The following is a 25,924-nucleotide window of genomic DNA, read 5'->3' as shown; positions in this document are numbered from 1 at the left end:
AGCACTGATCCCTGTGGAACACCACTGGTCACAGCCCTCCAATTAGAAAAGCATCCCTCCATTTGTCAGTGGTAGGTTCTTTACTCAGAGAGTAGTAAGGGCGTGGAATGCCCTGCCTGCAACAGTAGTGGACTCGCCAACACTAAGTGCATTAAAATGGTCGTTTGATAGACACATGGACAATAAGGGAATAGTGTAGATGGGCTTTAGATTGGTTTCGCAGGTCGGCGCAACATCGAGGGACGAAGGGCCTGTACTGCGCTGTAATGTTCTATATGTTCTATTTCCTGACAAAAATGCGCGATTTCATAATTCGCCATTGTACATTTAAAGGGCAATATTCTTTACCAAAACTAAAGCTTTTCTAATCCATTGTGGGTCTACAAAATGCAAGGTCCACAAAATTACGAGAGGTATGGACAGGGTGGACAGCAACAAGCTTTTTCCAAGAGTGGGGTTGTCAATTAGAAGGGTCACGGTTTCAAGGTGAGAGGGGGGACATTTAAGGGAGATGTGCGTGGGAAGTTTTTTACGCAGTGGGTGGTGGGTGCCTGGAACGCTTTGCCAGCGGAGGTGGTAGAGGCGGGCACGATAGCATCATTTAGGATGCATCAAGACAGATGTATGAACGGGCGTGGAACAGAGGGAAGTAGATCCCTGGAAATTAGAAGACAGGTTTAGATAAAGGATCTGGATCGGCGCTGGTTGGGCGGGGGGGGGGGGGGGGGGGCGGGGGGGGGGGGTGGTGGGGGGGGGGGGTTGTCGGTGGGGTGCGAAGTCCCTGTTCCTGTGCTGTTATTGTCTTTGTTCTTTGTTTGTTCCGAGCTTTTTTTTCCACCATTTCCCCATCGATAACCTAGTCTTCCAAATGTGTATGGGTGGAAGACTTTGATATGTATTACATAATCTCTTCATCAGTCTAAGAGAGAGACGCTAACACACAGTGTACACTCTACCAGAGGATGACACTCTCACACCAAATATATGTTTTTTTCCCTTTTAACTAATCTTCAATCCATGTTATTTCAGTGTTCTCCTCCAACCCAATTAACGAGCACAGTGAGTGATGGTATGCTTTACCAATTTCTGCATTGCACCTTGTCATTCCATATTGTAACATTACATTATAAATCTTAAATAACTTGAGAGTGACAAGGCGGAATTCTTGCCAGATACGATATATCATGATTGAAGATGTGACCTCTCGTTATAAACTTCGGTATGTTGTGTTGCTTTCACTTTCATTATCTTTACTAGCCTTTTGCGTTTAACACTTTGCGTATGGATGGTGACCTTTGCAGAATCCTGGAAGTCCTGGAACACCAATACGATAAATCGCAACGCCTTAAACCGTTGGTATATCCGGCATCACGACAAAGGAATTTGTCGGCTCTTTGTCCCATTGATTGTTCCAGTATCATTGCATAACGAATACTAATTTCTTTAAGATACTCAATGCCCGGAGAGAACTTATTCCTCACATTTCCCAGAACACCATTATGACTTCTTGCATGCATGCAGACACAAGTAATTTATTTTTGTATACCGTTTTGGAGTTATTGTTGAATCTTCCTTTAAGTTTCTCAACTATACTATGTTCAATCTCTTCCTATTTATGCGTATATTGACATTTTTTTTTAAAGGAAAACCCGTGGGATGTTCGAATATGTAAAGATCAACAAAGAACATAGAACGGTACAGCACATTACAGGCCCTTTGGCCCACGATGTTGAAACGAACTAGTCTGAAACTAAGATCAAATCAACCTACTCTCAATCATTCCAGTACACTCCATATACCAATCCAATAACCGCTTGAAAGTTCCTAAAGTGTCCGACTCCACTACCATAGCTGGGAGTGCGTTCCATGCCCCAACCACTCTCTGAGAAAAGAACCTAGCTCTGAAATCCCTCTTATATCTTCCACCGTGAACTTTATAGTTACGCCCCCTTGCAACAGCTACATTCACCCGAGGAAAAAGTCGCTGACCGTTCACTCTATCTCTCCCTCTCATTATCTTATAGACCTCAATTAAGTCACCTCTCATCCTCCTTCACTCCAATGAGAAAAGCCCTAGCTCGCTCAAACTTTCCTCATAAGACCTACACTCCAATCCAGGCAGCATTCTGGTACATCTTCTTTGGATCCTTTCCAATGCTTCCACGTCCTTCCTATAATGAGGTGACCACTGAGTGCTGAATTTGGTGCATTTGAGTGCTATAGTGAGGGTTTGGTGACTGAGGGAGTATAAGACTTCATTTTTATCTAAAGTCTAGTTTTTCTTTTATTTAGTTAATTAACTTAAAAGTTGCAGTTTGGTTTAGAAGAAGGTGAATTTTCAATCAGCTTTACACAAAGCCTCTACTTGTAGGCACTTGCAGCTGAAGCTTGTTCATTATTTAATTAAATGAGGCCAGTTTTCAGAGGCTAGATTCACAGTATAAAAGTGATCCCCTACAGTGCAGACTTTGTTTCCACTGAATTTGGTGCATTTGAGTGCTATAGTGAGAGTTTGGTGACTGAGAGAGTGCTGACTTTGGTGTATTTGAGTGCTATAGTGAGAGTTTGGTGACTGAGGGAGTTAGATGAGGAGAGAGTAAGGTGCTCCTTTCATTTTGTTTCCTACATTTCCGCAAGAGCGAGAAGGGAGCAAGGAGTTTACAGAGAGTGCAGCTGACTGGGAGCAGAGTCCGAGGGCGGAGATCCATTTAGTCCACAGGGCAGCTATATTCTGTAAGGTAAGAGGGGATGGAGGCTAGGCCAGCTACATGCTCCTCCTGCAGAGGGGGTGATAGAGAATAGTTACAGGGAGGTAGCCACACCCAAGGTACAGGACAAGAATAGCTGGGTTACAGTCAGGGGAAAAAAACAAACAGGCAGACAGTGCAGGGATCCCTCGTGGCCGTTCCCCTTCAAAACAAGTATACCGTTTTGGATGCTGTTGGGGAGGATGACCTACCGGGGGAAGGCCCTAGCGGCCAGGTCTCTGGCACTGAGTCTGGCTCTGGGGCTCAGAAGGGAAGGGGGGGGGAATAGAAAAGCAACAGTTGGAGGAAATTCAATGGTTTGGGGAATAGATAGGAGATTCTGTGGTCGCGAGCGAGACTCCCGGAAGTTATGTTGCCTCCCGGGTGCCAGGGCCAGGGATGTCTCGGATCGTGTCTTCAGGATCCTTAAGGGGGAGGGGGAGCAGCCAGAAGTCGTGGTGCACATTGGTACCAACGACGGAGGTACGAAAAGGGGTGTGGAGGTAATAAATGAGTTTAGGGAGTTAGGTTGGAAGTTAAAAGCCAGGACAGACAGAGTTGTCATCTCTGGTTTGTTGCCCGTGCCACGTGATAGCGAGGCCAGGCATAGGGAGAGATTGCAGCTGAACACGTGGCTGCAGGAATGGTGTAGGAGGGAGGCTTCAGGGATTTGGATAATTGGAGCGCATTCTGGGGAAGGTGGGACCTGTACAGGCATGACGGGTTGCATCTGAACCGAAGGGGCACCAATATCCTGGGAGGGATGTTTTCTAGTACTCTTCGGGAGGGTTTAAACTAATTTGGCAGGGGAATGGGAACCGGATTTGTAGTCCAGCAACTAAGGTAGCCGATATTCAGGACGCCAAAGCGTGTAATGAGGCAGTGGGGAAGGGAACACTGACAAAGGATAGTACTTGCAGGCACGGAGATGGGTTGAAGTGTGTATACTTCAACGCACGAAGCATCAGGAATAAGGTGTGTGTACCTAAGGCATGGATCAGTACTTGGGACTGCGATGTGGTGGCCATCACGGAAACTTGGATAGAAGAGGGGCAGAAATGGTTGTTGGAGGTCCTTGGTTATAGATGTTTCAATAAGATTAGGGAGGGTGGTAAAAGGGGTGGGGGTGGCATTGTTAATTAGAGACAGTATAACAGCTGCAGAAAGGCAGTTCGAGGAGTATCACCCTAATGTGGTAGTATGGGTTGAAGTCAGAAATAGGAAAGGAGCAGTCACCTTGTTAGGAGTTATCTATAGGCCCCCCAATAGTAGCAGAGATGTGGAGGAACAGATTGGGAAACAGATTTTGGAAAGGTGCAGAAGTAACAGGGTAGTAGTCATGGGTGACTTTAACTTCCCAAATATTGAGTGGAAACTCTTTCGATCAAATAGTTTGGATGGGGTTGTGTTTGTGCAGTGTGTCCAGGAAGCTTTTCCAACACAGTATGTAGATTGTCCGACCAGAGGAGGGGCAATATTGGATTTAGTACTTGGTAATGAACCAGGGCAAGTGATAGATTTGTTAGTGGGGGAGCATTTTGGAGGTAGTGACCACAATTCTGTGACTTTCACTTTAGTAATGGAGAGGGATAGGTGCGTGCAACAGTGCAAGGTTTACAATTGGGGGAATGGTAAATACGATGGTGTCAGACAAGAATTGAAGTGCATAGGTTGGGAACATAGGCTGTCAGGGAAGGACACAAGTGAAATGTGGAACTTGTTCAAGGAACAGGTACTACGTGTCCTTGATATGTATGTCCCTGTGTGGCAGGGAAGAGATGGTCGAGTGAGGGAACGATGGTTGACAAGAGAGGTTGAATGTCTTGTTAAGAGGAAAAAGGAGACTTATGTAAGGCTGATGAAACAAGGTTCAGACAGGGCGTTGGAGGGATACAAGATAGACAGGAGGGTACTGAAGAAATGGATTAGGAGAGCTAAGAGAGGGCATGAACAATCTTTGGCGGGTAGGATCAAGGAAAACCCCAAGGCCTTTTACACATATGTGAGAAATATGAGAATGACTAGAGCGAGGGTAGGTCCGATCAAGAACAGTAGCGGGAGGTTGTGTATTGAGTCTGAAGAGATAGAAGAGGTCTTGAACGAGTACTTTTCTTCTGTATTTACAAATGAGAGGGGCGATATTGTTGGAGTGGACAGTGTGAAACAGACTGCTAAGCTCGAGGAAATACTTGTTAGGAAGGAAGATGTGTTGGGCATTTTGAAAAACTTGAGGATAGACAAGTCCCCCGGGCCTGACAGGATATATCCAAGGATTCCATGGGAAGCAAGAGATGAAATTGCAGTGCCGTTGGCAATGACATTTTCCTCCTCACTGTCAACAGGTGTGGTACCAGGGGATTGGAGAGTGGCGAATGTCGTGACCCTGTTCAAAAAGGGACTAGGGATAACCCTGGGAATTACAGGCCAGTTAGTCTTATTTCGGTGGTAGGCAAAGTCATGGAAATGGTACTGAAGGTTAGGATTTCTGAGCATCTGGAAAGACACTGCTTGATTAGAGATAGTCAGCACGGATTTGTGAGGGGTAGGTCTTGCCTTACAAGTCTTATTCAATTCTTTGAGGAGGTGACCAAGCATGTGGATGAAGGTAAAGCAGTGGGTGTAGTGTACATGGATTTTAGTAAGGCATTTGATAAGGTTCCCCATGGTAGGCGTCTGCAGAAAGTAAGGAGGCATGGGATAGTGGGAAATTTGGCCAGTTGGATAACGAACTGGCTAACCGATAGAAGTCAAAGAGTGGTGGTGGATGGCAAATATTCAGCCTGGATTCCAGTTACCAGTGGCGTACCGCAAGGATCATTTCTGGGTCCTCTGCTGTTTGTGATTTTCATGAATGACTTGGATGAGGGAGTTGAAGGGTGGGTCAGTAAATTTGCAGACGATTCGAAGATTGGTGGAGTTGTGGATAGTGAGGAGGGCTGTTGTCGCCTGCACAGAGACATAGATAGGATGCAGAGCTGGGCTGAGAAGTGGCAGATGGGGTTTAACCCTGAAAAGTGTGAGATTGTCCATTTTGGAAGAACAAATATGAATGCGGAATACAGGGTTAACGGTAGCGTTCTTGGCAATGTGGAGGAGCAGACAGATCTTGGGGTCTATGTTCATACTTCTTTTAAAGTTGCCACTCAAGTGGATAGAGCTGTGAAGAAGGCCTATGGTGTGCCAGCGTTTATTAACAGAGGGATTGAATTTAAGAGCCGTGAGATGATGATGCAGCTGTACAAAACTTTGGTAAGGCCACATTTTGAGTACTGTGTAAAGTTCTGGTCGCCTAATTTTAGGAAGGATGTGGAAGCTTTGGAAAAGGTGCAAAGGAGATTTACCAGGATGTTGCCTGGAATGGAGAGTAGGTATTACGAGGAAAGGTTCAGGGTGCTAGGCCTTTTCTCATTAGAACGGAGAAGGACGAGGGGCGACTTGATAGAGGTTTATAAGATGATCAGGGGAATAGATAGAGTAGACAGTTAGTGACTGTTTCCCTGGGTGGAACAAACCATTACAAGGGGACGTAAATTTAAGGTGAATGGTGGAAGATATAGGGGGGATGTCAGAGGTAGGTTATTTACCCAGAGAATAGTAGGGGCATGGAATGCACTGCCTGTAGAAGTAGTTGAGTCGGAAACATTAGGGACCTTCAAGCAGCTATTGGATAGGTACATGGATCACGGTAAAATGATATAGTGTAGATGTATTTGTTATTAAGGGCAGCACAGTAACATTGTGAATAGCACAATTGCTTCACAGCTCCAGGGTCCCAGGTTCGATTCCGGCTTGGGTCACTGTCGGTGCGGAGTCTGCACATCCTCCCCGTGTGTGCGTGGGTTTCCTCCGGGTTTTCCGGTTTCCTCCCACAGTCCAAAGATGTGCAGGTTCGGTGGATTGGCCATGATAAATTGCCCTTAGTGTCCAAAATTGAACTTAGTGTTGGCTGGTGGTGTTGACTTTGGGTCGGGTGCTCTTTCCAAGAGCCGGTGCAGACTCAATGGGCCGAATGGCCTCCCTCTGCACTGTAAATTCAATGACAATCTATGATTAATATAGGCCAAAGATTCGGCACAACATCGTGGGCCGAAGATACATTCTGTGCTGTATGTTTCTATGTTCTATGTTCTATGTTGTAGAACTGCACACAATACTCCAATTGTGGCCTCACCAAAGTCTTGTAAAGTTGCATCATCACCTAACGGCTCTTAAACTCAATCTCCCTGTTAATAAATGCTAACACACGATAGGTTTTCTTCACGGCTCTATCCACTTGGGTGGCAACTTTCAGAGACCTATGGCCATGAACTCCGAGATCTCTCTGTGAACCGATGTAGGAAGTCAGTGGGGACTGAAACAAAAGGCAGGAAGGGAGAGTGTGTAAAGCATGCCCAGAGAAAGCAGGGCAGAGAGCAAGGAAAGTCTACATTAAATTGCATTTATTTCAATGCAAGGGGCCTGACGGGCAAAGCGGATGAACTCAGGGCATGGATGGGCACATGGGACTGGGATATTATAGCTATGACTGAAACATGGCTAAGGGAGGGGCAGGACTGGCAGCTCAATGTTCCGGGGTACAGATGCTATAGAATGGATAGAACAGGAGTTAAGAGAGGAGGGGGAGTGGCGTTTTTGATTCGGGATAACATCACGGCATTACTTAGAGGGGATATTTCCGAGGGTTCGCCCACTGAGTCTATATGGGTGGAACTGAAAAATAAGAAGGGAGAGATCACCTTGATAGGACTGTACAGGCCCCCAAATAGTCAGCGGGAAATTGAGGGCCAAATATGTCAGGAGATTACAGATAGCTGCAAGAAAAATAGTGTGGTAATAGTAGGGGACTTTAACTTTCCCAACATTGACTGGGACAGCCATAGCATTAGGGGCTTGGATGGGGGGAAGTTCAGTGTATTCAGGAGGAATTTCTCATTCAGTATGTGGATGGACCGACTAGAGAGGGGGCAAAACTTGACCTCGTCTTGGGAAATAAGGAAGGGCAAGTGACAGAAGTGCGAGTGAGGGATCACTTTGGGACAAGTGACCATAACTCCATTAGTTTTAAGATAGCTATAGAGAATGATAGGTCTGGCCCAAGAGTTAAAATTCTTAATTGGGGCAAGGCCAATTTTGATGGTATCAGACAGGAACTTTCAGAGGTAGATTGGGGGAGACTGTTGGCAGGCAAAGGGACGGCTGGTAAATGGGAGGCTTTAAAAAATGTGTTTACCAGGGTTCGGGTTAGCACATTCCCTTTAGAGTGAAGGGCAAGGCTGGTAGAAGTAGGGAACCCTGGATGACTTGAGATATTGAGACTCTGGTCAAAAAGAAGAAGGAGGCATATGACGTACATAAACAACTGGGATCAAGTGGATCCCTTAAAGAGTATAGAGATTGTCGAAATAGAGTTAAGAGGGAAATCAGGAGGGCAAAAAGGGGACATGAAATTGCTTTGGCAAATAATGCAAAGGAGAATCCAAAGAGCTTCTGCAGATACATAAAGGGAAAAAGAGTTACTAGGGACAGAGTAGGGCCTATAAAGGATCAACAAGGACATCTATGTGCAGAGCCACAAGAGTTGGGTGAGATCCTGAATGAATATTTCTCATCGGTATTCATGGTGGAGAAAGGCATGGAGATTAGGAAACTAAGGGAAATAAATAGTGATGTCTTGAGAAGTGTGCATATTACAGAGGAGGAGGTGCTGGAAGTCTTAAAGCGCATCAAGGTAGATAAATCCCCGGGACCTGATGAAATGTATCCCAGGATGTTGTGGGAGGCTAGGGTGGAAATTGCGGGTCCCCTAACAGAGATATTTGAATCATCGGCAGCCACAGGTGAGGTGCCTGAAGATTGGAGAGTAGCGAATGTTGTGCACTTGTTTAAGATGGGCAGCAGGGAAAAGCCTGGGAACTACAGACCGGCGAGCCTAACGTCTGTAGTAGGTAAGTTGCTGGAAGGTATTCTGAGAGACAGGATCTACAAGCATTTAGAGAGCCAAGGGGCAGTCAGCATGGCCTTGTGCGTGGAAAATCATGTCTCACAAATTTGATTGAGTTTTTTGAGGGGGTGACCAAGAAGGTAGATGAGGGCAGTGCAGTAGACATTGTCTCCATGGACTTTAGCAAAGCCTTTGACAAGGTACCGCATGGTAGGTTGTTGCAGAAGGTTAAAGCTCACGGGATCCAGGTTGAGGTTGCCAATTTGATTCAAAATTGGCGGGACGACAGAAGAAAGAGGGTGGTTGTAGAGGATTGTTTTTCAAACTGGAGGCCTGTGACCAGTGGTGTGCCTCAGGGATCGGTGCTGGGTCCACTGTTATTTGTGATTTATATTAATGATTTGGATGAGAATTTAGGAGGCATGGTTAGTAAGTTTGCAGATGACACCAAGATTGGTGGCACAGTGGATAGTGAAGAAGGTTATCTAGGATTGCAACGGGATCTTGATCAATGAGGCCAGTGGGCCGACGAATGGCAGATTGAGTTTTATTTAGGTAAATGTGAGGTGATGCATTTTGGCAGATCGAATCTAGCCAGGACCTACTCATAGAACATAGAACAATACAGCGCAGTACAGGCCCTTCAGCCCACAATGTTGCACCGAAACAAAAGCCATCTAACCTACACTATGCCATTATCATCCATATGTTGATCCAATAAACTTTTAAATGCCCTCAATGTTGGCGAGTTCACTACTGTAGCAGGTAGGGCATTCCACGGCCTCACTACTCTTTGCGCAAAGAACCTACCTCTGACCTCTGTCCTATATCTATTACCCCTCCGTTTAAAGCTATGACCCTTCGTGCCAGCCATTTCCATCCGCGGGAGACGGCTCTCACTGTCCACCCCATCCAACCCCCTGATCACTTTGTATGCCTCTATTAAGTCTCCTCTTAACCTTCTTCTCTCCAACGAAAACAACCTCAAGTCCATCAGCCTTTCCTCATAAGATTTTCCCTCCATACCAGGCAACATCCTGGTAAATCTCCTCTGCACCCGCTCCAAAGCCTCCACGTCCTTCCTATAATGCGGTGACCAGAACTGTACGCAATACTCTAAATGCGGCCGTACCAGAGTTCTGTACAGCTGCAACATGACCTCCTGACTCCGGAACTCAATCCCTCTACCAATAAAGGCCAACACTCCATAGTCCTTCTTCACAACCCTATCAACCTGGTGGCAACTTTCAGGGATCTATGTACATGGACACCTAGATCCCTCTGCTCATCCATACTTTCAAGAACTTTTCCATGAGCCAAATATTCCGCATTCCTGTTATTCCTTCCAAAGTTAATCACCTCACACTTCTCTACATTAAACTCCATTTGCCACCTCTCAGCCCAGCTCTGCAGCTTAACTATATCCCTCTGTAACCTGCTACATCCTTCCACACTGTCGACAACACCACCGACTTTAGTATCGTCTGCAAAGTTACTCACCCACCCTTCTGCGCCTTCCTCTAGGTCATTGATAAAAATGACAAACAGCAACGGCCCCAGAACAGATCCTTGTGGTACTCCACTTGTAACTGAACTCCATTCTGAACATTTCCCATCAACCACCACCCTCTGTCTTCTTTCAGCTAGCCAATTTCTGATCCACATCTCTAAATCACCCTCTATCCCTAGCCTCCGTATTTTCTGCAATAGCCTACCGCGGGGAACCTTATCAAACGCTTTGCTGAAATCCATATACACCACATCAACTGCTCTATTCTCGTCTACCTGTTAAGTCACCTTCTCAAAGAACTCGATAAGGTTTGTGAGGCATGACCTACCCTTCACAAAGCCATGCTGACTATCCCTGATCATATTATTCCTATCTAGATGATTATAAATCTTGTCTCTTATAATCCCCTCCAAGAATTTACCCAGAACAGACGTGAGGCTCACCAGTCTATAGTTGCAGGGGTTGTCTCTATTCCCCTTTTTGAACAAAGGGACCACATTTGCTAACCTCCAGTCCTCTGGCACTATTCCTGTAGCCAATGATGACATAAAAATCAAAGCCAAAGGCCCAGCAATCTGTTCCCTGGCCTCCCAGAGAATCCTAGGATAAATCCCATCAGGTCCCGGGGACTTATCTATTTTCAGACTGTCCAGAATTGCCAACACCTCTTCCCTACGTACCTCAATGCCATCTATTCTATTAGCCTGCGGCTCAGCATTCTCCTCTACAGCATTATATTTTTCCTGAGTGAATACTGACGAAAAATATTCATTTAGTATCTCGCCTATCTCTTCAGACTCCACACACAACTTCCCATCCCTGTCCTTGACTGGCCCTACTCTTTCCCTAGTCATTCGCTTATTCCTGACATACCTATAGAAAGCTTTTGGGTTTTCCGTGATCCTACCAGCCAAATACATCTCATGTCCCCTCCTTGCTCGTCTTAGCTCTCTCTTTAGATCCTTCCTCTCTACCTTGTAACTATCCATCGCCCCAACTGAAACTTCACACCTCATCTTCACATAGGCCTCCTTCTTCCTCTTAACAAGAGACTCCACTTCTTTGGTAAACCACGGTTCCCTCGCTCGACGCCTTTCTCCCTGCCTGACCGGTACATACTTATCAAGAACACGCAGTAGCTGACCCTTGAACAAGCTCCACTTATCCAGTGTGCCCAACACTTGCAGCCTACTTCTCCACCTTATCCCCCCACCCAAGTCACGTCTAATGGCATCATAATTGCCCTTCTCCCAGCTATAACTCTTGCCCTGCGGTGTATACTTATCCCTTTCCATCATTAACGTAAACGTCACCGAATTGTGGTCACTGTCCCCAAAGTGCTCTCCTACCTCCAAATCCAACACCTGGTCTGGTTCATTACCCAAAACCAAATCCAACGTGGCCTCGCCTCTTGTTGGCCTGTCAACATATTGTGTCAGGAAACCCTCCTGCACACACTATACAAAAAACGACCCACCTAATGTATTTTCCAGTCAATATTTGGAAAGTTAAAGTCTCCCATAATAACTACGCTGTTACTTTCGCTCTTATCCGGAATCATCCTCACCATCCTTTCCTCTACATCCCTAGAACTATTTGGAGGCCTATAGAAGACTCCCAACAGTGTGACCTCTCCTTTCGTGTTTCTAACCTCAGCCCATACTACCTCGGAAGATGAGTCCCCATCTAGCATCCTCAGTTAATGGTATGGCGTTGGGGAGAGTTGTAGAACAAAGAGATCAAGGCGTGCAGGTTCATAGCTCCTTGAAGGTGGAGTCGCAGGTGGGCAGGGTGGTGAAGAAGGCATTCGGCATGCTTGGTTTCATTGGTCAGAACATTGAATACAGGAGTTGAGACGTCTTGTTGAAGTTGTACAAGACATTGGTACGGCCACACTTGGAATACTGTGTGCAGTTCTGGTCACCCTTTTATAGAAAGGATATTATTAAACTGGAAAGAGTGCAGAAAAGATTTACTAGGATGTTGCCGGGACTTGATGGTTTGAGTTATAAGGAGAGGCTGGATAGACTGGGACCTTTTCCCCTGGAGCGTAGGAGGCTTAGGGGTGATCTTATAGAGGTCTATAAAATAATGAGGGGCATAGATAAGGTAGATAGTCAACATCTTTTCCCAAAGGTAGGGGAGTCTAAAACTAGAGGGCATAGGTTTAAGGTGAGAGGGGAGAGATTCAGAAGGGCCCAGAGGTGCAATTTCTTCACTCAGAGGGTAGTGAGTGTCTGGAATGGGCTGCCAGAGGTAGTAGTAGAGGCGGGTACAATTGTGTCTTTTAAAAAGCATTTAGATAGTTACATGGGTAAGATGGGTATAGAGGGTTATGGGCCAAGTGCGGGCAACTGGGACTAGCTTAATGGTAAAAATTGGGCGGCATGGACTGGTTGGGCCGAAGGGCCTGTTTCCATGCTGTAAACTTCTATGATTCTATGATTCTCTGCTCCTCCACAAGCTTCAGAAGTCTGTCGTTAATACTGTATTCTGCATTCAAATCTGTCCTACCAAACTGACTCACCTCATACTTATCAGGGTTAAACGCCATCTGCCACTTTATAGCACAGCTCTGCATCCTATCAATGTCTATTTGCAGCCGACAACAGCCATCCACGGTATCCACTACTGTACCAATCTTGGTGTCATCAGCAAATTCACTAACACAAACTTCAACTCCATCATCCAATTCATTGATCAAAATCACAAAAAGCAGAGGACCCCGCACTGATCCCTGTGGTACACCGCTGGTGACTGGGCTCCAGGATAAAAAATTACCATCTACCACCACTCTCTGTCTTCTATGAGATAACCAGTTACTGATCGAATCGGCCAAATGTCCCTCTATGCCATGTCTCCTTAGATTCTGCATGAGCCGACCATGGGGCACCTTATCAATGCCTGACTAAAATCCATGTATACGAAAACAACTGCTCTACCTTCATCTATGTACTTGGTTACCTCCTCGAAGAATACAATCAAACTTGTGAGGCAAGACTTACCCCTCAGAAATCCGTGCTGACTATCCTGGATTAAGCAGTATCTTCCCAAATGATCATAAATACTATCCCTCAGGACCCTTTCCAATAATTTACCTATGACTGAAGTCAGAATAACCTGCCTATAATTCCAAGGGTTATGCCTATTCCCTTTCTTGACCAAGGGGACAACATGTGGCTCTCTCCAGTCTTCTAGCACTATTGCTGTACACAGTGAGGACATAAAGATCAAAGCCAAAGGCTATGTAATCTCACCCCTCGCCTCCCAAAGAATCCTAGGATATATCCCATCAGGCCCAGGGGACTTATCTATCCTCAGGCTTCTCAAAATTTCTATCACAACTTCCTTCCGAATATCTACCTCCTCCAGCCTACCAGCCTCTATCGCACTATCCTCCTCAACAACATGGCCCCTGTCCTTTGTAAACACTGAAGAAAAGTATTCATTTAGGGCCTCTCCTATACCTTCAGACTCCATGCACACGTTCCCACTACTGTCCTTGACCGGCCCTAACTTCACCTTGGACATTCTTTTATTTCTCACATAATTGTAAAAATGCCATGGGGTTTTCCTTGAACCTACCCGCCAAGGACATCTCATGCCCCCTCCTAGCTTTCCTAAGCCCTTTCTTGAGCTCCTTCCTAACTATCTTGTATCCGTCATGAGCCCTAACTGAACCTTGTATTCTGATCCTTACATCAGCCCCCTTCTTCCTCTTGACAAGACATTCAACCCCTTTTGTAAACCACGGTTCCCTCACTCAACCATTTCCTCCCTGCCTGACAAGGACATACATATCAAGGAGACCCAGTGTTTGTTCCTTGAACAAGCTCCACATTTCAATTGTGCCTATCTCTGACAGTTCCTGTTTCCATCTTATGCTCCCCTAATCTTGCCTAATCGCATTCCCTTCCCACAGTTATGAAGGTTGCCCTGCTGTATGTTCCTATCCCTCTCCATTGCTATAGTGAAGGGGTGGTTTAGCACACTGGGCTAAATAGCTGGCTTTTAAAGCAGACCAAGGTAGGCCAGCATAACGGTTCAATTCACCAACCAGCTTCCCCGAACAGACGCCGGAATGTGGCGACTAGGGGCTTCTCATAGTAACTTCTTTGACGCCTTTTTGTGACAATAAGCGATTTTCATTCATTTTTTCATTTCATTTCAAGTTACCGAATTGTGGTCACTATCTCCAAAGTGCTCTCCCACAACAACTTGGCCCAGTTCATTACCCCGTACCAAATCCAATGTGGCCCGCCTCTTGTCGATCTATCTACATATTGTGTGAGGAAACCCTCCTGAACACACTGAATAAAAGCAGCCCCATCCAAACTATTCGAAATATAGTGGTTCCAATCAATATTTGGAAAGTTAAAGTCACCCATGGCAACTACCCAGTGACGACCGCACCTATCCAAAATCTGCATTGCAATCTTTTCCTCCACATCTCTGTTACTGTTTGGGGGCCTATAGAAAACTCCTAACAAAGTGTCCGCTCCTTTCCTATTTCTAACTTCAACCCACACTACCTCAGTAGACAGATCCTCCTAAAACTGCCTTTCTGCAGCCATTACACTATCCTTGATTAACAATGCTACTCCTCCACCACTTTTACCACTTTCCCGAATCTTACTGAAACGTCGAAACCCCGGAACCTCCAAAACCCTTTCCTGCCGTTGTTCTATCCACGTCTCCGTAATAGCCACAATATCGTAGTCCCAGGTATCAATCCATGCTTCAAGCTCACCAACCTTATTCCTGACGCTCCTCTCATTGAAGTAGACAAACTTCAAACCACCTTCATGCCTGCAGGTCCACTCTTGTGACCTTGGTACCTTCCTCAGTACTGCACTATCCACAACTTCCTAAACTCCAGCAACGCTATCTCCTGGACTACAAATCAGTGTCGTCGCCGCCCCCCCCCCCCCCCCCCCGCCAAATTAGTTTATGCCCCCCCCCCCCCCCCCCCCCCGAAGAGCTGTAGCAAATGTCCCTCCCAGAATATTGGTGCCTCTCTGGCTCAGGTGTAACCCGTTCTGTTTGTGAAGGTCCCACCTGCCCCAGAATGTGCTCCAATAATCCAAGTAACTCAAACACTCACTCCTACACCATCCCTGTAGCCACGTGTTTAACTGCACTCTCTCCATGTTCCTCACCTCGCTAGCAGGTGACACTGGCAGTAAACCAGAGATGACAACACAGTATGTCGTGGCTCAGAGCTTGCACCCTACCTCCCTGAATTCCTGTTTAACACCCCCCGTCCCTTTTCCTACCTATGTCGTTGGTACCGATGTGTACCACGACCTGTGGCTGCTCCCCCTCCCCCTTTAGGATTCTGAAAACACGATCAGAGACGTCACAAACCTTGGCACCCGGGAGGCAACACACCAACCGTGAGCCTCTATCGTTGTCACAGAACCGCCTATCTGTACCTCTAACTATAGAGTCTCTAATAACTAATGTTCTCCTGCTCTCCCCCCTTCCCTTCTGAGCCACAGGGACAGACTATGTGCCAGAGACCTGATCACAGTGGTTTACCTCTGGTAGGTCCCCCCCCCCCAACAGTATACCTGTTATTGAGGAGAACAACCGCAGGGTATCCCTGCACTGACAGCTACTTCCCCGTCCTTTCACCCTGCTACCTTCCTTCTTAGGAGTATCTACATCCCAGTAGCTTCTATCAAAAACCGACACTGCCTCCCGAATTATCCTCAGTTCATCCAGCTGCAGCTCCAGTTCCCTAACACGGTCTTTGAGGAGCTGTAGATGGGTGCACTTCCCGCAGGTGAACTCATCAGCGCCATTGATGGTGTCCCTCACCTCGAACATCCTGCAGGAGGAACATTGCACTGCCTTCTCTGCCATCCCTTCCATTTATCCACTTGACAATTACAGAGAGAAACAAAAAGCTCACCCGATTTTCAAACTCCCCGCAGGTTAGAGGTGGTGGAAGGTTGGAGAGGGAAAAAGGAAAGAAAAGCTTACCTCACCAACCCACTACCCATCTTTGTTTTTGGTTAGAAGAGGAGGATGGGTGGGAGACATTACCTGTGTAGTGTCTCGGGTTGAGCCACTGCCTGAAATATATTATTTCTAGAAACACACCCGACAGCAGCTTTCCACAATCCACTCTCCGCAACAGCCAATCAGCGACGCCGCTCTGCCGCCCTCTGCTGGAAACATATCTGGAAATAGGCTTGTCACTGGAAGCAGATATGTGACCATAGAATTCCTACAGTGCAGAAGGAGTCCATTACACTCTGCAACGACCTTCTGAAAGACCACTCCAACTAAACCCGCCCGTAACCCCAACTAACTTGCGCAAATTCGGAAAGCCATCCAATGCCAGAATTGAACCCGTGACGCTGTGAGACAACAGTTCTAACCGGTGTGTCACCGCGCTGCCTCGTGACGGTGTGATGTGATTTACGATCTTGCAAACAGACCCCTTCTTATTATAGGCATCATAAAGGTGGTGTAGGCGCCGATTACCTTTCAATCAACTGTCTTCGGGTTAGAAATTTTGCAGTCAATTTAGTGACATCCTGTCTCAAATAGTTGTTGTGAGGACTGAGAGATTAAACTACATACTCCGTCAGGCAGTGAGTTGCAGGAACACTCTGTTGAATAGGACATAGTTTGGGGTCTGTCTCTTTGGAGTTGGCGAGTTATGTAAATAGTCAACTGATGAGTATAGAAAGGAACGTATTGGAATCATCGAAAGAGTGCTGAAAAAGCCATGGGTGGATCTTGTAGGGCTGAGGGACTAATATGGTGACAGAAGGAGTTATTAATCTATAGCTGCTAATATGCACTGAAACGAATTATTATGTAATTAATTTCATGTATTGATTGGACTGCAGTGCGAAGTTACTCAACCGAGGTCGCAGCATCAGTTCTCCCACTTCTTATTATCGCCGGTGTGATTGCAGTGATCGGTTTCAAACTGCGGGAAAAGAATCAAGGTACGTAATTTCTCATGAACAGAAGATTGGTTATATCTTTACATGTGGGGATTCATTTCCAGTCACTTAGAGATTAAGCATTGCATTCTAAACAGGATGATTTTTGAAGGAGGCGATTACTATAGTGTAGAACGATAAGATTAATACCATGACGAGTTTGGCATATTTAGAATATGGACTTGATAGGTTAAAATTAATGATTTTCTTCTTAAATTCTATAAGGGTACGCAAGTGCGAGTGACAAAGCAAACACACATTTTAAAACAGTTCCCAACATTCTTTTACACAGAGGGTAGTGGGTGCCAGGGACTCGCTGCCAGAGGAGATGGTGGAAGCAGGGACGATAGTGACATTTAAGGGGCATCTTGACAAACATATGAATATGATGGGAATAGAGAGATATGGACCCAGGAAGTGTAGAAGATTGTAGTTTAGTCGGGCAGCAAGGTCGGCACGGGCTTGGAGGGCCGAAGGGCCTGTTCCTGTGCTGTACATTTCTTTGTTCTATTCGGAATAGAACATAGAACATAGAAAATACAGCACAGAACAGGCCCTTCGGCCCACGATGTTGTGCCGAACCTTTGTCCTAGATTGATCATAGATTATCATTGAATTTACAGAGCAGAAGGAGGCCATTCGGCCCCCTGAGTCTGCACCGGCTCTTGGAAAGAGCACCCCACCCAAACTCAACACCTCCACCCAACACCAAGGGCAATTTTGGACACTAAGGGCAATTTATCATGGCCAATCCACCTACCCTGCACATCTTTGGACTGTGGGAGGAAACCGGAGCACCCGGAGGAAACCCACGCAGACACGGGGAGGGCGTGCAGACTCCGCACAGACAGTAGGCCAAGCCGGATTCGAACCTGTGACCCTGGAGCTGTGAAGCAATTGTGCTATCCACAATGCTACCGTGCTGCCCTTAAGAACAAATAAATCTACACTATATCATTTTACAGTAATCCATGTACCTATCCAATAGCTGCTTGAAGGTCCCTAATGTTTACGACTCGACTACTTCCACAGGCAGTGCATTCCATGCCCCCACTACTCTCTGGGTAAAGAACCTACCTCTGATATCCCTCCTATTTCTTCCACCTTTCACGTTAAATTTATGTCCCCTTGTAATGGTTTGTTCCACCCGGGGAAAAAGTCTCTGACTGTCTACTCTATCTATTCCCCTGATCATCTTATAAACCTCTATCAAGTCGCCCCTCATCCTTCTCCGTTCTAATGAGAAAAGGCCTAGCACCCTCAACCTTCCCTCGTAAGACCTACTCTCCATTCCAGGTAACATCCTGGTAAATCTTCTTTGCACCTTTTCCAAAGCTTCCACATCCTCCCTAAATTGAGGTGACCAGAACTGTACACAGTACTCCAAATGTGGCCTTTCCAAAGTTTTGTACAGCTGCATCATCACCTCACGGCTCTTAAGTTAAATCCCTCTGTTAATGAACACCATAGGCCTTCTTCACATCTCTATCCACTTGAGTGGCAACTTTCAAAGATGTATGAACATAGACCCCAAGATCTCTCTGCTCCTCCACATTGACAAGAACTCTACCGTTAACCCTGTATTCCGCATTCATATTTGTCCTTCCAAAATGGACAACCTCACACTTTTCAGGGATAAACTCCATCTGCCACTTCTCTGCCCAGCTCTGCATCCTATCTATGTCTCTTTGCAGCCGACAACAGCCCTCCTTACTATCCACAACTCCACCAATCTTCGTATAGTCTGCAAATTTACTGACCCACCCTTCAACTCCCTCATCCAAGTCATTAATGAAAATCACAAACAGCAGAGGACCCAGAACTGATCCCTGCGGTACGCCACTGGTAACTGGGATCCAGGCTGAATATTTGCCATCCACCACCACTCTCTGACTTCTATCGGTTAGCCAGTTCGTTATCCAACTGGCCAAATTTCCCACTATCCCATGCCTCCTTACTTTCTGCAGAAGCCTACCATGGGGAACCTTATCAAATTCCTTACTAAAATCCATGTACACTACATCCACTGCTTTACCTTCATCCAGATGCTTGGTCACCTCCTCAAAGAATTCAATACGATATGTAAGGCAAGACATACCCCTCAAAAATCCGTGCTGTCTATCCCTAATCAAGCAGTGTCTTTCCAGATGCTCAGAAACCCTATCCTTCAGTACCCTTTCCATTGCCTACCACCGAAGTAAGACCCACTGGCCTGTAATTCCCAGGGTTATCCCTAGTCCCTTTTTTGAACAGGGGCACGACATTCGCCACTCTCCAATCCCCTGGTACCACCCCTGTTGACAGTGAGGACGAAAAGATCATTGCCAACGGCTCTGCAATTTCATCTCTTGCTTCCCATAGAATCCTTGGATATATCCCGTCAGGCCCGGGGGACTTGTCTATCCTCACGTTTTTCAAAATGCCCAACACGTCTTCATTCCTAACAAGTATTTCCTCGAGCTTACCAGTCGGTTTCACACTGTCCTCTCCAACAATATCGCTCCTCTCATTTGTAAATACAGAAGAAAAGTACTCGTTCAAGACCTCTCCTATCTCTTCAGACTCAATACAAAATCTCCCGCTACTGTTCTTGATCGGACCTACCCTCGCTCTAGTCATTCTCATATGTCTCACATATGTGTAAAAGGCCTTGGGGTTTTCCTTGATCCTACCCGCCAAAGATTGTTCATGCCCTCTCTTAGCTCTCCTAATCCCTTTCTTCAGTTCCCTCCTGGCTATCTTGTATCCCTCCCTTGCCCTGTCTGAACCTTGTTTCCTCAGCCTTACATAAGTCTCCGTTTTCCTCTTAACAAGACATTCAACCTCTCTTGTCAACCATGGTTCCCTCACTCGACCATCTCTTCCCTGCCTGTCAGGGACATACATATCAAGGACACGTAGTACCTGTTCCTTGAACAAGCTCCACATTTCACTTGTGTCCTTCCCTAACAGCCTATGTTCCCAACTTATGCACTTCAATTCTTGTCTGGCAACATCGTATTTACCCTTCCCCCAATTGTAAACCTTGCCCTGTTGCACGCACCTATCCCTCTCCATTACTAAAGTGAAAGTCACAGAATTGTGGTCACTATCTCCAATACGCTCCCCCACTAACAAATCTATCACTTGCCCTGGTTCATTACCAAGTACTAAATCCAATATTGCCCCTCCTCTGGTCGGACAATCTACATACTGTGTTGGAAAAGCTTCCTGGACACACTGCACAAACACCACCCCATCCAAACTATTTGATCTAAAGAGTTTCCACTCAATATTTGGGAAGTTAAAGTCACCCATGACTACTACCCTGTTACTTCTGCACCTTTCCATAATCTGTTTCCCAATCTGTTCCTCCACATCTCTGCTACTATTGGGGGGCCTATAGAAAACTCCTAACAAGGTGACTGCTCCTTTCCTATTTCTGACTTCAACCCATACTACCTCAATAGGGTGATACTCCTCGAACTGCCTTTCTGCACCTCTTTTATCACCCTCCCTAATCTTATTGAAACATCTATAACCAGGGACCTCCAACAACCATTTCTGCCCCTCTTCTATCCAAGTTTCCGTGGTGGCCACCACATCGTAGTCCCAAATACCGATCCATACCTTAAGTTCACCCACCTTATTCCTGATGCTTCTTGCGTTGAAGTATACACACTTCAACCCATCTCCGTGCCTGCAAGTACTCTCCTTTGTCAGTGTTCCCTTCTCCACTGCCTCATTACACGCTTTGGCGTCCTGAATATCGGCTACCTTAGTTGCTGGATTACAAATCCGGTTCCCATTCCCCTGCCAAATTAGTTTAAACCCTCCCGAAGAGTACTAGAAAACCTCCCTCCCAGGATATTGGTGCCCCTCTTGTTCAGATGCAACCCTTCCTGCTTGTACAGGTCCCGCCTTCCACAGAATGCGCTCCAATTATCCAAATACCTGAAGCCCTCCCTCCTACACCATTCCTGCAGCCACGTGTTCAACCGCACTCTCTCCCTATTCCTAGCTTCGCTATCACGTGGCACCGGCAACAAACCAGAGATGACAACTCTGTCTGTCCTGGTTTTAACTTCCAGCCTAACTCCCTAAACTTGCTTATTACCTCCACACCCCTTTTCCTACCTATGTCGTTGGTACCAATGTGCACCACGACTTCTGGCTGCTCGCCCTCCCCCTTAAGGATCCTGAAGACATGATCCGAGACATCCCTGACCCTGGCACCCGGGAGGCAACATACCTTCCGGGAGTCTCGCTCGCGGCCACAGAATCTCCTATCTATTCCCCTAACCATTGAATCTCCTACAACTATTGCTTTTCTATTCTCCCCCCTTCCCTTCTGAGCCCCAGAGCCAGATTCAGTGCCAGAGACCTGGCCGCTAGGGCCTTCCCCCGGTAGGTCATCCCCCCCAACAGCATCCAAAACGGTATACTTGTTTTGAAGGGGAATGGCCACGACGGATCCCTGCACTGTCTGCCTGTTTGTTTTTCCCCCTGACGGTCACCCAGCTATTCTTGTCCTGTAAATGAAAGAAGCACCTTACTCCCTCCTCACCTAACTCCATCGGTCACCAAACTCTTACTATAGCACTCAAAAAGCACCAAATTCAGCACTCAGTGCAAACCCACTGCAGAATTTCAATGTTGCCTCTCCTTGCATTCTTTGAATATTGGGTTTGTGATATCTGAGTTGGACAAGTAAATGTTTTCATATGTTTATAATTGTGATCTGTTCATACGTAGTATTGGTAAATCACATATAGAAACACAAGCTGGCTCTATTAACAACATATATTTTATGCACCACACAATGAATAATTTATCTTCTTATCTTGTTCAGGCAATTCATCAAACGTTTTACAACCCCAGAGGTAAGCCGGCAGAACATTTCTTCCAATTAATGCCAGTTATTCGTACTCCATGTAATGAATGTCATTTCTGGAACCTTAGTTAGGCCACACTTGGAGTATAGTGTTCAATTCTGGTCGCCACACTACCAGAAGGATGTGGAGGCTTTAGAGAGGGTGCAGAAGAGATTTACCAGAATGTTGCCTGGTATGGAGGGCATAAGCTATGAGGAGCGGTTGAATAAACTCGGTTTGTTCTCACTGGAACGAAGGAGGTTGAGGGGCGACCTGATAGAGGTATACAAAATTATGAGGGGCATTGACAGAGTGGATAGTCAGAGGCTTTTCCCCAGGGTAGAGGGGTCAATTACTAGGGGGCATAGGTTTAAGGTGAGAGGGGCAAAGTTTAGAGTAGATGTACGAGGCAAGTTTTTTACGCAGAGGGTAGTGGGTGCCTGGAACTCACTACCGGAGGAGGTAGTGGAGGCAGGGACGATAGGGACATTTAAGGGGCATCTTGACAAATATATGAATAGGATGGGAATAGAAGGATACGGACCCAGGAAGTGTAGAAGATTGTAGTTTAGTCGGGCAGTATGGTCGGCACGGGCTTGGAGGGCCGAAGGGCCTGTTCCTGTGCTGTACATTTCTTTGTTCTTGGAAGTGAATCTGAAAGTCAGCTTACACGAATCTTAACAACCATGGCCAACTGATTCTGAACTGCAGTGTTGCCGAGAAATTTGATCAAGTAGCCCCAACTTCAGTTGCTTTATCAATACCTCCCCTCCACCAAAATGTGGCTACTGATTGTAGAAAATTTAGCATCATTTTTCCTCTTCCGGTACATCAACACCTGTAAAATATACCAGTTTGTGCTGACAAGGGGTGACTCTCATTCGCACCACATTAGTTCCAGCCATTGACCGCCTCCAAAAGGATATAATCTATTCATCGCCCTTTGATGTTCAATGGCATTGACATCACTGATTAGTCCCACTATCAACATCATGGTTTGCAGCATTGGTAATATTCTGTAAAAAAAAAATGGGCATCTAAATACTCTGCAACAGAGGGGAAGAGAGAGTAGGAGATCTGCGACGAATAACTCAACTTAGACTACCTGTTCACATTTTCCAATACATTAGTCAGGAATGTGATGGGAATTTCCCACATACATGGAGGAGTGCAACTCCAACAGAACTCCAGAAGGTCGAAAACATCCAGGGCAAAGAAGCCGGTTTGGCTAATATTCCACCCACAGATAGTCATTCCTTCCACAACCCACGCAAATTAGCATCAGTGTATACCATCTCAATGCTGCACTGTAGGAATTCATCATGTCTTCCGAAACAGCACCATCCAACCCCACAACAGCCAATATCTCGGGCAGGGGGACCAGACACAATGAAATACCGGCACCTGCAATGTTTGAGCGATCCTGACTTGGAGGTCTATTGGGATGACGCCACTGTCGCAGGTTCAAAATCCTGAGCAGTATGTGCACGTTTAACACGTGGGCAGCAGTGGTTCATAAGACGGCTCTCCACCACATTCTGAACGGCAACTATTGATCCGCAAGAAATGGTGACCGAGCCAGTGATGTCTACATCGCTTAGATGACTTATACTACTATTTTAGTAAAATTGTTATTATCGTGAAGACTAAGAAGATAACAAAAAGATCAGGAAAAAGGAAGGACCTGAGAATGAGTGCAGAACAAAGTTGGGATAATATTACCACTGGCAGAGGAGCTATCATAATCCTGTTTTCCCGGTGTCGTATTTAATGGGCATCGCAATGATGCACTGCGGTTTCCTTCTCGGATGTTCCCACGGATTTCTTTAGCAGCACGGTAGCACAAATGGATAGCACTGCGGCTTCACAGGGCCAGGGTCCCAGATTAGATTCCCCGCTGGGTCACTGTCTGTGTGGAGACTGCACATTCTCCCCGTGCTTGCGTGGATTTCCTTCGGGAGCTCCGGTTACGTCCCACAGTCCAAAGATGTGCAGGTTAGGTGGATTGGCCTTGATAAATTGCCCTTAGTGACCAAAATGGTTAGGAGGGGGTATTGGATTACGGGGATAGGATGGAAGTGAGGGCTTAAGTGGGTCGGCGCAGACTCGCTGGGCCGAATGGCCTCCTTCTGCACTGTATGTTTTAAGTTCTTTGTTCAAAAAGCGCTTATCTCTTCAGCACAATTGCGGTGGGCTGTGAACCACCGAGAGAAACTATTTGTAAAGCTAAATTTAGATTGTTCTACCAGTTTACCCTGATTGCCAATCTGCTTAAAGTAGGAGCAAAGCTGTTACTGTAGAGTTACGGGGATAGATCACTGGCCTGGGCGAGGGTGCATGCTCCTTCCTAGGCTCGGTGCAGACATGATGGGCCGAATAGTCTCCTTCTGCACTGTAAGGAATCTATGAAAAATGATTGTCATTCTCCTTGAAGGAAAGTGGTTGATATGCATCTTATTGAATATTTGCATGAGGATTAGGTGTTTCAGTGAAGCACACAGACGACATTGATCATCATTGAATTTGGGTCAACACTATAAACATTACATTGAAAAACTTTTCATAAGCACCTTCAAGACAGACGTAGAGAAATATATTTCCCTCAGACACTTTTCGGGATATCCATCAAATCTCTAAATTTAAACGTTGTGTAAGTTGTGTACATAATTAATTTTCCCGATGACTTGGAAAACTATTTGAAGACGATTACGCTGCAGAATTCAATGGAATAACTGGAATATGAATTCCAGCACAACGGTGTATCTATGAATCCGAATTTTATGGAATTGTTGCTGCGCTTCATATGCGTCAGTAACAAGTGTTCTGAAATTGCATTTGTGGCCATTATACATTTTCAGTTAAACCTTTTTGTTTCTAAGTGGGGCAACTGAAACTCGATCTCAGACCGCGAGTCAAGAAATTTCACCAACCAACTTCGAGTATGCAGTCATCGGATCATCCCAAAATACAGGTAAATGTGATTTGATTACTTGTTAAATGCATTAATGGTTTGCAGCATTCCATTGGTTAACATCTGGCCATTTATAAATATTTCGGAATGGATATTTCATGGAAGTTACGACTTAACATGGGAAGGACACAATATTAATACCTTCATTTGCAAGCAACTAGCCTAATTTGTGTTAGAATTTCTCTCCTGTATATGCAGGTGTTTAGTCTTGGCTGCGTAGCAAATTTGAAGAACAATGAATGGGAATATTTAAGTAGCCGTATGATGTAATGGAAACGAAGTCTGATAGGATCAAAGATGTGTGGACATTTTGCTACCGTAGCATTTATTTCGTCCACGTATCCAACCATCCATTCATCCATCCATTCATCCATCCATCCGTCCATGTATCCATCCGTCCAGCAAGCCATCCATCCATCCATCCAAATCAATCCTTCCATCCATCCACTCATCCGTCCATCCGCCTATCCATCAGTCAATCTGCCTGTCTGTCTATCTCCACCTCTCTCCCCCTCTCTCTCTATATATATATATATATATCCACAAATGTATAACTAATATAGACATACATACATATCGAGAGACGCAGAGAGACAGAGGTTGATTACATACCTTTTATATGTAACTTTATATATGTCTGCCTGTCCATCTATTTGTCTAAATTTGTGCGTATATATGTATGTATATATATATATATATATACATATATAGATAAAGATAGATTTCGATAGATAGATAGGTAGATACCTGCCATCTATCTATCTGTCTGCCTCTCTCTCTATTGCTTTCGAGACATGTCTGCTTCCCTGTCTGTCTTTCTGTCGGTCTACATATCAGTCTGTCGGTATACCTGCCTGTCTGTCTCTCTGTCTCTCTCGCACCCTACCACCCACCCAACATCCATCGATCTAGTCACCCATATACAAATATATATATA

General features: G+C 45.7%; 1 protein-coding gene across 7 annotated transcripts in view; it reads left to right on the top strand.

Moving 5' to 3' along the window:
- Positions 1–25,924, top strand: part of LOC140404773 (Fc receptor-like protein 2) — a 246,320-nt gene that overhangs the window by 198,958 nt on the left and 21,438 nt on the right. For all 7 annotated transcript variants that reach the window (XM_072493503.1, XM_072493498.1, XM_072493499.1 and 4 more), the window contains 3 exons: positions 17,065–17,166; positions 21,995–22,025; positions 24,896–24,987. In XM_072493503.1, the coding sequence (XP_072349604.1) occupies positions 17,065–17,166; positions 21,995–22,025; positions 24,896–24,987 (225 nt within the window). The remainder of the gene's footprint in view (positions 1–17,064; positions 17,167–21,994; positions 22,026–24,895; positions 24,988–25,924) is intronic.

This window comes from Scyliorhinus torazame, chromosome 31 (assembly GCF_047496885.1).
Source record: "Scyliorhinus torazame isolate Kashiwa2021f chromosome 31, sScyTor2.1, whole genome shotgun sequence".
Lineage (NCBI taxonomy): Eukaryota > Metazoa > Chordata > Chondrichthyes > Carcharhiniformes > Scyliorhinidae > Scyliorhinus > Scyliorhinus torazame.
This window is presented reverse-complemented; position numbering and strand designations above follow the sequence as displayed.